The sequence below is a fragment of the Eulemur rufifrons genome, chromosome 20 (assembly GCF_041146395.1).
Source record: "Eulemur rufifrons isolate Redbay chromosome 20, OSU_ERuf_1, whole genome shotgun sequence".
Lineage (NCBI taxonomy): Eukaryota > Metazoa > Chordata > Mammalia > Primates > Lemuridae > Eulemur > Eulemur rufifrons.
In genome coordinates, this window is record NC_091002.1 from 1,409,391 (window position 1) to 1,422,243 (window position 12,853).

Below are 12,853 nucleotides of genomic sequence, written 5' to 3' on the forward strand. Positions count from 1 at the left end.
TTTACAAACCTAGAATCACACTCTTCTAAAACAGAGCAGCTCATTTACAACACGATAAAATCATCTGGGTTTGATTAGAATGAGCTAACCAAGAGCAGCTTTCACCTCCTGGACTCGGATCTAATGTGCTCACATTTATCAAGGGTGACAGCAACTCCAGCCCGCAGGAGACACCATCTCTGCAGACAAAGCGCAGCCCTTCTCATATTTGTCGAGCAATATTTGCCCAACCTGGCCTTTCCCGGGTGGCTCCAGTGAACTCTGTCGTTCACTCATTCCTCAGTCTCTTGTGGACCCAGATTATATCTTACAATAGACCTCAAAGAGGGAGGCAGCTGCATGCATTCGGTAGAAAATAGAAAAGGGCATGGCCAGGTTGACCACAATTATCCAAGGTTCAAAGCCAAAGACAATTTCCTCCAATCCGTTGTCATACTCGGGGCGACAGCCAAAGGCGGGAGGTATCCAAAGCTGCAAGAGAAGAGAAAATGGCCTGTCACAGTGAGCAGCTTCCAAGCCATCTAGGAGGCCCGACTCAAATCCCAGGCACCACTGACCTGGACTAATAGAAACTGAGTCACACCTGTCCAAGTGACAAGGACACTCTGCACAGCATTTCTCATCTGTATGGAAACCATCAAATCCCTGAGCCTGCCATGGACCTTCTCTCTTCCTCACCCACCCATCCTTGCAATCTGTCCTGAATGAATGCTTTCTGAACCCATTCAATTCTCTCCATCCCTACCACCCTCACTGAGCCTCAGTTTTCTCATCTGTAAGATGGAATACTAGTACCTGTAGGAGAGAGCTAGAATGAAAACTAAGTCTATTATTATACTTGTGTTGCTCCTGGGACTTGCACACTGGTCCCTTCTCGGCCTCTTCTCTGTCCCAGATCCCTCCCCTTCTGCCACCCCTTAAATTGTCAGGCTCCTCGGGGACTAGTCCTGGGCCCACTTCTCCCTCAGGCTGCCACTTCTGCAGCTTTCTCCACTGCCACACCATGGCTGACAGCCTCTAGGATGTCCCTCCAGGGTCCCCAACTCCTCGAGTCACTCCCTTGTGGAGTCCCCTCCCCTTGAGTTGGGCTGAACCTGGTGATTTGCTTCAAACACACAAGATATGGCAAAAGTCATGGGGAGTCTCTTCTGCGATTAGGTACAAAAGATCTGGTGTCCATCCTGCTCGTCCTCTCTCGCAAGAGAGGAGGCCAACGGCCATGTGACAAATCACCCTACAGAGAGACCACACGGCAGAGAGCAGAGGGAGGTCTCAGCCAACAGTCCACAGAAACTCAGACCCTCAGTCCAACAACCCTCAGCTGAATCCTGCCCACAACCATGGGAGTGAGTCTGGAAACAGATCCCCTTCTTTCAAAGTCAAGCCTTGGAAGGCCTGCAGCCCCTGCCAACAGTCTGCTGTTGAGCCTAAGAAATATTGATTTATAGAAATGCCCCATATATTTTTAGAGACAGAAATGATTTAAGGAGTCTTGCAAGGCTTTGCCCTAAAGGAAAATGTGAACATGTTAGTTCGCCTATCAAAAGCTTCCTCGCCTCAGGAGGGCGTCTCAATGGTCAGTAGCAGCTGCTTTCCAAGGTGACGCTGCAGTCCAGGCCTGTGGCTCTCACCTGCTTTGAAAGACAAAGCAGGTCTTGCCTAGAGCCACGGGATGGGGAGCTGATCAACAAAGACAGGCCCTGGAGATGAGAGCTGATCATAAGATACGCCGCCCGAGCCGGCCCAGATGGAACCGTGCGGTTAAAGTAAATAGCATAAGGCACAGCTCATGTTGACTTCTGAAATCTCTGTTCTAATACACAATAACCAGAGCCACGATGTCTCTGTTTTTGCTAAAGTAATAGCCTTATCATAAAACTTAGAAGTTTGCCCTAAGAAGATTTTATAACCCTTTGTTCACCTAGATAGAGTTAGTTGAAGGATCTGTAGTAGCCTTTTAGAAGACTTTGACCCTAAACCAAGCTACCTATTATTATGTAAATCCCATTACCCTTGGCAACCGAAAACCTGTACGTGTGCTATAAGTATCTGTGTAAAACTTCAGTCTGGGTTGCCTTTCCGCAGGAAGAGATATAACCTTCCAGGCACCCTGCTTTATCTATCTTCATAAATCTTTACTTTATAAACTATATCTTTGGCTCTGTGCATTATTTTTATTTCTGTTTCCTACTATTTTTCCATCCTTTGCAACGACCCCTGTCTGAGGGACCCGAACTTTTGCTGGGAGTGTAGCTAACTCTCCGCAGTCTGCAGCCAGGGAACAACCCTGAGCAGAGACACTCGGCTAAACTGTACGTGGATCTGTGACTCAGAGAAACTATGAAATAATAAATGTATGTTGTTTTAAGTTGCTAAGTTTTGTGGTAAGTTCTTACACAGCAATAGCTAACTGATACGCATGGCCTTCATTAACATCTCCATACAGGACACTCCCTGTAGCCGGTCCTCTGCATCTGGGGGCATCTTTGGAATCAATCAACCATGGATCGAAGATATTCCAAAAATAAAGCGGATGGTTGTGTCTCTACTGAACATGTACAGACTATTGTTTCTTGTCATTATTTCCTAGACAGTACAGTGCAACAACTGTTTACACAGCAGTTACTGTGTTAGGTGTCATAAGTAACCTACAGATGGTTCCAAGCATGTGGGAGGATGTGTGTAGTTATATGCAAATACTACCCCATTTTACATAAAGGACTTGAGCATCCGTGCATTTCCCCTGGAGGCCTGAAACAGATACCCCTCGAGTCCCGGGACGACTGCATCCCTACTCCACTGTGCTCACCGGCTGCCGTGACTCTCGGGGGCTGTCCTCCGTCACTTCTGCCAGTTCTTCCCTGTCTCCTTTGCTGTCTCATCCCTTGCTCAACCTCTTAAGGCTGGCTGGCACCAGGGCTCATCCCTGGGTCCCCTTCTCTTCTCTACATACAGGACCCCGGAGCTCTCACCAAGTCCCTCGTGGTAAACACCAGCTACAGGCCTGTGATTTCCCAATCTGAATCCCCAGCCTGGACTAGCTTCAAGAATTCCAAGCTCCTGTTTTCCACTGGCAACTTGCCTGTCTAAAGCACATCTCAAACTCAGCCCACCTTCCCCATTTCCCCATCTGAGCAGCAACAGCCTCCTCTCAGGCGCTCGATCAAGGTGCCAGGTGTTGGGCCTGTTTCCTTCTCACTGTCAGGAACATTGTCCCTGCCACCAGTCCCTCCCCCACCTCGACCATGCACCTCCACAGCAATAGCTTCAGCCCCTCCCGTCTCTCCGTCTCCCCTGTCTGGGCGGCCCTCTCTCACCCAGGCCATCACGGTGGCTTCCTACCTGGTCTCCCAGCCCACACCTGCCCCATAGGATATTCCTTACGCAGCTGCCAGTCTAGCCTCTTACGGACACCGGATCATGTCTCTCCCCTGATTAAACCCCAGAGTTTTCCTAGAACATTTCAAATAGAATCCACTGTCCCCTGTGGGATTATAAAGCCCTCTGTTAGCAGATTCCTGACCCCCCCTCTTTCTTTCTCACCATTCACCCCAGCCACATAGCCCTTCTTCCTCTTCCTCAGACCAGACCAGCTCACTCCCACCTCCTCTGCCCGGGACACGCGTGGCCAGCCCCTCCCTGCCTGATGCTGCCACTTCACAGAGCCCTTCCCTCTGAGCAGGTCCATCGGCCCCAGCGCTGTCTCCCACACACTCCTCCACTTCTCGGCATGACACGTGGTTGGTTTCATTCTGTTGCCTGATTTGTAGGGGACATAGGAGGCAGACCAGAGACCTTGGTCACTGCTGCACCCTCCTCTTCACTCACAGCTGGGCCTGACCCCCCACAGGTACTCAGTGGATGCATTTTAAGGAATGGAAGGAGGGAGGGAAAAGGAGAAAAAAGGAGGGAAGGAATCAGATTTGCTTGTGGGACGCATGGCTGTTCTGGCTTCAGAGGGACCCTCCTAATTTTGTGGCTTTAGGGAAATATGCAAAGTTGCAGCCCCTGGGCATGTGCCAACTGAAATTAGGGGGAGGAAGCTCAAAGCCCTCCGAGCTAACGGTGTAACAGGAGGACACCTGGTCACATGGAGGCGGTGGCAGAGCAGACTTCACCCTGAATGACGGGCAGGCACCTCCGTGGATGGGGCATTCCCACCAGCCACGGTCCCTGCAGAGGCCTGTGTGGTGCCAAAGTCTGCTTGTCCCTTTTCAACACGCCCTGCCGTCCTTCCTCTGTGTGTCTCCAGCAAATTCCCAACAGCACACGATGCTCTTTGTTCCTTTTTCTGCTCTCCATGCCCTCAGCACCTGCCCCTGCTCAAGCTCCATCCCTTCCAGCCTGGGCCTCTGTTCCAGAATCCTGCTTCTGGCGCTCTCTCCACCCTTCCTGCACACTGCTGCCAGGGGTGTCGTTCCAAAACACAGATCTGAGAGGGTCCTCTCTTGCCCTCAACACAAAGAACAGACTCCAGCCAGGCTCTGAAGCCTGCTCAAGCCAGAGCCCCTCTAACCAGCACTCTCTCCTCTTGCCCCTCTGCTGTTCTGCTCAACACGTGTGGAATTCATGCTAAACTACGTGGCGCTCCAAAATATGCCATGGTCACACATGGTGTTCCCTCTGCCCAAAATGCTTTTCCCTGCCTTGACCACCTGGTGAACTTCCAATCATTCCTTGCTGATGCAGACAACATTGGGTGAGTGACTGAGTATACACCTTCTTCTCCCTTACTGCCTTCCACCACAGAGGCTGGAAAGCAAACCATCCATGTCCCCAGCCTCCCTTGCAGCTAGGGGTGCCCCTCTACTTCCTGTCTCAAACCCGGATGTGATGCCTGGTGCTGCTGCAGCCATCTTGCGACCATGTGGCAACAAGCACCACACCAAGCATGACCAAGTGGAAGGGTGAACAGTGCTTGGGTACCTGATGACATGGTGCAGCTGCCAGGCCACCACCAAGCAGCCAGTCTCTGGAATTCTTGTGAGATAATTAGATGTCATTAAGACTGAAGACACTTCTGACCAAATTTTCTATTACAGCCTAAAGGACTCTTGATTTATACTGAGCCTCACCTCAAGTACTCCCTACCACTGAAGTCCCTCTGGATCCCTGCTGCTATGACACCTGGCACATACCCTGTCTCAGCATGCATCCTACAGTCTCCTTGACCCCCTCCTCCACCATACTGTGACCTTCTTGAGGAAAGACACTGAGTCTTCACACCTTTAATATTGAGTGCCCAGCCCAGCCCCGGGACACAGAAGGGCTTCGTAGGTGAATTTGTAGCATGTAGGTCTACTTTCCAGGCTCATTTTCTAACCTGATACTTAAAGTATTTTTATCACAAGCTGCCTCCATTCCTTATGTGAAAAGGGCAAGGAAAATAGATTAATTGATTTGAAAATAATACCAATAACTTGATACAGATTACCGAGATATTGCAGAGGAACAAAAAGGCTGCAATATTTCTCAAGACTCTTCTTTTGGCGTTGCCCTGCAAGAAGCGGGGACAGGAGGCTGGGCTCGGGGTCCCTCCCCAGCCACTCTCCTCTTCTTCCTTTCCAGAGCCTCCTCTCAGACACGTATTCCCATTGGCTGCGCCTGGCATGTCAGCGCCCTGGGGAGGCACATCTCCAGCCACACCTCCGGCTTTGAGGCAGGACGAAGCGAGGGGCACAGTATTGCCATTGCAGACTGTGACCACCCGAAGAGTCCGGATGTCCTCGGAGAGCTTCTCGGGCTCTCGGTGGATAGACTCAATGATGAAGAGGTTCTGGATGTATTTCTCCACAATCACCAGGATGGAGTACGGCAGGTTGTACCAGGTGTAGGGGGGGTGGTCCTCAGCACAGAGGATGGCCAAGATAGAGCCCCAGGAGATGAGCCAGGAGCCCGAGGCAGTGCCCACCAAGATGTCAGAGTCCAGTTTGCGGGCCGGGTTTTTGGACTCATCTAGTGATTTCTCGTCCATCCTGTAGATCCGGATTCCGACCAGCCCTGCAGCCCCCATGAACATCAGCAGGATGATGGCGTACAGGTAGAACATGATGAGTGCCGATTCGCTCTTGGTTTTGGAGCGCCCGATCCGAATCAGGTACACCACGACCACCCCGATGGTGGCGGCCAGCGCAGTCAGGCCCAGGGCCGCGCCCACCATGACCCCGCTGGACTTGAACTGCATTTTCTGGTGCTGATGGTCGTCAACCTTGCGCCCGATGTTTTTCCACAAGACGTAGAGCATCGTGGAGGCCAGGATCTGATACTCTATGTTGAAGGGGTACAGGTAGTAGATCCCATGGGAGATGGCCGCGCAGAGAGGCGGGGGGCTGCAGTTGCACTGTGGGGTGTGGTCATCTAAGGCTGGGGGGCAGGAGATCACAGGAGGGTGGTTAGCACGTGCAGTGGGGGAAACGGAAAAGCACAGAGAAGTGTTTCCACTGTGGATTCGTGTGTGGGTCTTCCCACCCGAATACTAGCTTTATTTCATGGCTTATTACCATGTTTAGTGTCATGGCTAAATTGATAGGCATGAATATCCCCAAAAGGGCATTCATCACATAAATCATATTTATTTGGCAGATTGCTAAAGAGGATAAAGACTATGACTCCATTTTTATTAAAAAAGGGATATGTAGATAATAGATATATTAATATATAGACAGACACAGAAAAAAATCTGGAAGGACATAAACGTTAACAATGGTTATCTCTGAGCAGAAAATTGACAGATGATTTTTATTTTCTTCTAGATTTTCTTCCATTGTAGGTCTTCCTTCCCTGTATTTTCTAAATTTTCTCTATGAATATGATTTATATCTGTGATTTTTAAACTTATTTTTAAAATACTTTGTGGGGGGCTGGGCATGGTGGCTCACGACATAATCCTAGCACTCTGGGAGGCCGAGGCAGGGGGATCGCTTGAGCCCAGGAGTTTGAGACCAGCCTGAGCAAGAGCAAGACCCCGTCTCTACCAAAAAAATGAACAAAATTAGCCGGGCTTGGTGGCGCCTGTAGTCCCAGCTACTCGGGAGGCTGAGGCAGTAGGATCGCTTGAGCCCAGGAGTTTGAGGTTGCTGTGAGCGAGGCTGATGCTACGACACACTAGCCTGGGCAACAGAGTGAGACTCTGTCTCAAAAAAAAAAACAAGTTAGGTAAAATTGTGTGAGTGTGTGTGCGTGTGTGTGTGAGAGGGGGAGTGAGGAAGGAGAGAAAAACACCTCAGTGTCTAATAATTTAGAAATTAAGTGAATTTTAATACATCCATACAATGGAATAGTAAGTAGGCATTAAAAAATTATAATTAAGATATATTTTAATGATATAGGAAAGTATTTATGTTGAATGAAAATGGAAAAAAGTAAGAACAAATTACATGTCTAGTATTTTTTTAAGTGCAGTTCACAACCCAGTACCAGGTTATCAAATCAGTTTAAAGGGTAGCAACCAACATTGTTTTAACAGAATAAATTTGCAATGGAATACAATAAGTTAGAATGGAATGGAATTGAATACAATAAAAATTTGAGACTGTCTTGGATATAGTAAGATTAAGTATTATTTCATGATATATACATATACACACAGGTATGTGTATATTTGTGTTGCAATGTAAAATCTATTATTGACGTCTGCAATCAAAAACAGATTGAATATATACAGTATAAAATCAACTATAAGTAAGTAAATTGTACACTACAAAGAAATAGCCAAATGTTAATGGCATTTACTGTATTTCTGGGTAGGTATTATTGTGGATTTTTCCTTTATACTTGGTCATTGTTTTAACTTATGATATATATAAACTAATAAATCAGATGGAAAACCTTTACAGTAACACTAATGACCCTCACTTTGGCAGAACACTATGCAATTTGCAATTTTTAAGAAATTTCCCCACCTGCTGTAACTCAATACAGTATTGTGTAGGAGAAATCAGGAGAAAAGTTCGGATTAACAGAACATTAGAGCTGATGGAGTCCTTTTTTAGTGAATTAACCAAACCTTCCTTTCACAGAGGGCCTTGGAGCCAGATTGCTGGGATTCAAATCCTGGCACAACCACATGGTCACTGTGTGACTGTGGGCTAGTTACTTAACTTCTCTGTGGATTGATGGTTTCATCCACATAATGAGGTTAGTAGTGCCTACCTCAGAATATGGGGGCAAGCGCTAAATGAGCCCATGGAAGCTGCCGAGGACAGTGTCGGGCACTCAGCAAATGCTTAACAAAAGCTTGCTTTTGTCATTGTTGTCATTGCTGTTACTGATACTGAGAGCGAGGAGGAGATGAGGCCCAAAGAGTGAGAAAGACCTTCCCAAGCATGGGCTGCTAGTGGGGACGGTGAGGAAATACAGCACGTGGCCCTGATTTCATTGTCTCCACCCCACTGAGGAGGAACCGGGTTCGAAGCCGCTCTACAGGGCAGCCCAGGGTTGCACAGCGAGCATAGACTGTAGCACATTAAAGGTGGAAAGGACCTTTGCAAGTACAAGGCTCAGGCCCCCTCGATTCACAAATGAGAAAAGGGAGGCTCAGAGAGGTTGAACAGCTTCCGAAGGGCACACAGCTAGTATGTGACAGGAACAAACTTGGGACACCCACTTCCCAGCACGTTGCACTTTCCTCTACCCCACACTCCCCTCGAACTGAATGTTCCAATATAGAAGCACTATATCATAAATGCCAAAGAATTTTGGAAAAACAGATATAAAGATGAGCACTACAGGCTCTCAGATAGGAACGGCGGGAATAAGACAGGCCAAATTTACAGGCCATGTACAGTTCAATAAAAACTTCAAATAAGTCACAACCAATTGGCCACAACCTACCATCTGACTTCTATGAATTTTTTAAAGCCATACTTTTAATAGAACGGGCAATAGAGATTTAATCAAAAACACAAACAGAAACGGCCACCGATCTTTCAACATTGAAAACAAAGACGTATTTCTGCAGCAAACTGGACCATGAGGATGGCCATTGAAAAGACAGCCCCTGGGTACAAGTCCCTGAAGTGTGGAGGAAACCTGCAATTATGCTCAGCACACACTAATGAGGCAGGAGGAGAGACTAGGGGAGGTTTTGTAAGAGTTTCAACAACCGGGGACGGTCTGGCCCATGCCGAGTTCAGTGGACCTGCAGTGCTTCAGACCTTGCGCCCCGTCTGTGAACATCCGGGTCCCTGCAGGTCTCCATGGTGGTCCGACATGGTGGAAGGGCCACTCACCTTCCTCACCACTCACCTGTTGTTATGTTCCCAAAGCCCAGAGTGATGAGTCGTTCCTTGTGCTCGTTAAGCTGATGTTTTGACTCATTCAGGACTCCATTGGCCCACAGAAGCAGGTTGGTGAACACCGAGTGGATCACCCCAAACCTAACAAAGACAAGGACTCAGTTCTTGAGTGACTCTGGGAAAGTTCCAAGCCCCATGGTGTGAGACACACACAGACACACACACACACACAAACACACACATACACACACACCCCGTTGGCAGCTCAGGCTCTGGGAGGGTCCCCTGTCTGCCTGGGAGGGACAGTGCCATGGGATCTTCCAAAACCACAGAGTCTTGGCATTCCGCCTTAATCTTGAACTTGCCAGTACTCTACTCATTGTCTACGGGACATCAAAGAAACTGGGTCTTGGAAGCAGGGCTACAGGGATGAAAATTTACTAAAAGCAGGTGGCCAACCCCACCATGCCCCAAACCCTTTTTCCAGAAGGGAAGAAGAAAGAGAGAACAATGGGGGAAAGATGAAAGAGGACACTGGAAATGTGAAGAGCGGGTACACCCTTACTATTAGTTGGCCAATCCAAGCATCATGATACACCCGCTCTGCCTTACCACCTGCTCTAAAGACACAGAGACTCCTCTGCAGCTAGGCCTGGTCATTCTGGCCAGTGGCATGTGAAGTGGAGTCTGCTGGGCATTACTGAAAAGCTTTTGCTTTCTTGATGAAAGAGATAAGAATGAGAAAGGTCTTCTATGGTTCTTTTCCCTTTTTTTTCCAACCTTGAATGTAGACATGAAGGCTGGAGTTGTGGCAGCTGTCTTATGACCATGAGGCCACCAACATGGGCTGGAGCCCCCACCCACTGAGGATGGCATAGTGGAAACCTAGAAAGCGCCTGCTCTGAGACACCACTGTTGAGCTGCTGGAGTCTCAGGTTCAGGAATTAGTTCACGGTCACACATGGAGAAAGCAGCCACACTGGGGTTTGAAGAGTCAGTGAGCAGCAGCGCTATTCTGTTCTGACTCGCATCCTGTTCTTGACTCTTCACCACAGTCTCCTACAGCAGAAGGTGGAAAAGGGGACAAAGTGGGAGGTGGACACTGCACTCTGGGTAGCAGAGGAGAGGTCCGTGGGGAATGCGGTTTCCACATGGTCACTGCCTGCTCCAAGTGTTCCCATGCTGGCAGGCTGTGGTAGTTTCAGGGCACTTGGCAGTGTGCCTTGCACGGAGCAGGTGCAGCAAACACTGGTGATTTGGGAGAGGCATTCGTTAAAACTTTCCGTGGGACCCATCACCCCTGAGTTGGAGAGCAGAGGCCCCGAGGAAGCGTGCTCCCTCCCTTCCAACGAAGGGACCACCTGTCCGTGGCCTGCCTACGGGAAAAATGATGCGTCTGTGTCATCGACCCTGACCCTGCCTCTGCTCCGAGTTTTCACCCCAGCTGACCCTGCTGGGGCCCCCGTGAGCAACTGTGGGCAAGACCTGCCTCATTTGAACCCTGACTTCCTTTGGCAGCTGCACGATGTGCAGGCACAGCTGGAGAAAGAAACGGAATCCCAGGGCCGTGTGAGGCAGGTGTTTGCCCCGTGTTGCCCAGTTGCCATAGGTCACGCCAGCCTTCCCCGGGGCATCTGGGCGGCGTCCTATAGAGCCTTTGACAAACGCAGACAATGTCCTTTGCCTCTGACTGGCTGGCTTTTCTTTTACTCATAATGTACACAGCTCCCCTTTCTTCTCTCCTTTTTCCTGGTCCCAACGGCATTGTCCTGTCCCAGGCCCAGGGAACTCGAAGAGGTAGGCGATGCCACCCACAGCTGCAACCGCCCTGCCGTGCAAGCTCTCTGTGAGCTGGCAGCCTCCTGTCCCCCAGCTAAGGGAGGTGTCACTTCCCCATGCCCCACTGCCTTTCCCACACCCGGATCCAGTCACCCAAGACCACAACACAGGTGAGGCTTCTATGAGCCATTTCTGATCTCAATTCACGTTTCCAGCTCTACTTTTAGAACCCCTGACCCTCTAAACCTTGCCTCCGGGACAAGAAGAGGACTCAAACCAGCAAGAGAAATTCTCAGATGAGAAATGGTCTGTATGTACTGAAAGTGTGGCATGGTGGAATGGTGGCTCAAAAGATCAGAAGAAAACAGTAAGTCCAGGGGTGGCAAGTTCAGAAGCCTTCAGGGCCTGGCAGGAAATGTCAATGAATAAAGCAGGTCTAGCGGACACTAGGGAGCAGTGGGGACTGTGGCAAATGGAGGGCCCAGCCCCCACCTACAGGGCGCAACCTTGGCTCAGCTCTCACCCTTGTTACCACGCTCTTTTGGGATTGCTAAATCTTCTGATTTTTTCTAGAAAAGTCTCAATCTAAAATCTAAAGGTAGTAAGAAATACAAAAATCTTGAACACTTTGCCCTAGAAACAAAACAAGATAAATGAAACTAAATCCTCATCTGGTTCAAACCGTTCAGTCTCTAGTTTTAGAAAGAGGCCCAGAGCAGCGAGAGACTCATCTCCAATCACTCAACAAGCAAGGCCGAGGCAAGCCTAGGCCCCGTCCCACTGGGTCCCCTGAGATGCAAGGTCCTGGTGGCGAACGTCGGGTACACAGCCTAGAGAGAGCTGTCCCATAAGAGAGAATGCAGGACACAGATGGGAGCCGACTGTGTAATTTTAAATTTTCTAGTAGTTACATTTTTAAAACCATAAAAAGAAATAGGTGAAAATAATCTTAATAATATTTTGTCAAACCAAATCATCCAATATGTTATCATGTCAACATGTAGTAATATCAAAATAATTATTATTGAGATATTTTACATTCTGTTTTCATTCTAATCTCCAAGATCTGGGGGTTCACTTGACACAGCACACGTCAGTTTGCTCCGGCCACACCCCACGGGCTCAGAAGCCCCCTGCGGCTGGCGGCTGCTGACCTGGGCAGCCCGGCCACACGCTCGTGTGCCTGGAGGGACAGGGACCCACACGTCCTGAGGCTTTGATTAAATTCGTGGCCGAGCACAGAGGGGGACTTTACCCAGCCCAACCAGCTGGCAGCCGCCACAGTCACCATCAGCATTGAGGTCCCACAAAGGCTGCCTGGCCCTGGGCGTTTGCTTCATTTGCCTCAGTTTCCTCATCCGCTAAGTGAGAGTCATGATCATACCTATTGTTGCCAACTGACAGGGCCACTGTGCGAGAGAGCCTCGTAAGTAGCATGGAAAAGGAAGTGCTTGTTATGCGAGAGTTAATATGATTCAGTGGGAGCTCTGGGGACAATCTGCTCAGCCCGCATTTCTTGACAATATCTTGCCCTTCATGCCCAACAATTCTATTTCTAGGAATCTAACCCAAGAAAATAATTAAAGATGTTCAAAAATATTTTTGACTGAAGATGTTCACCACAGTACTACTTATAAGAACAAACACTTTCAGACAAATTAAATATCTAACAGTTGGTGTTAGGGACAGAATTACGTCCCCACTCCCTGCTCCGAATCCACATGTTGAAACTCTAATCCCCAGTGTGACTGTATTTGGAGACAGGGCCTTTAGGGAGGTAATTAAGGTTAAATGAGGTCAGAAGGGTGGGGCTCTGACCCAGTGGGGCTGGTAACTTC

At 48.9% G+C, this 12,853-nt stretch overlaps 1 protein-coding gene across 1 annotated transcript in view; it reads right to left on the reverse strand.

The window, feature by feature from the left end:
• Positions 1-300: 300 nt before the first annotated feature.
• The window catches only part of OTOP1 (otopetrin 1), a 28,561-nt gene continuing 16,008 nt past the window's right edge, over positions 301-12,853 (reverse strand). The window contains exons 4-6 of the mRNA XM_069496431.1: positions 9,247-9,377; positions 5,435-6,363; positions 301-471 (exon numbers count right to left, since the gene is read on the reverse strand). Coding sequence (XP_069352532.1) covers positions 301-471; positions 5,435-6,363; positions 9,247-9,377 — 1,231 coding nt within the window. The remainder of the gene's footprint in view (positions 472-5,434; positions 6,364-9,246; positions 9,378-12,853) is intronic.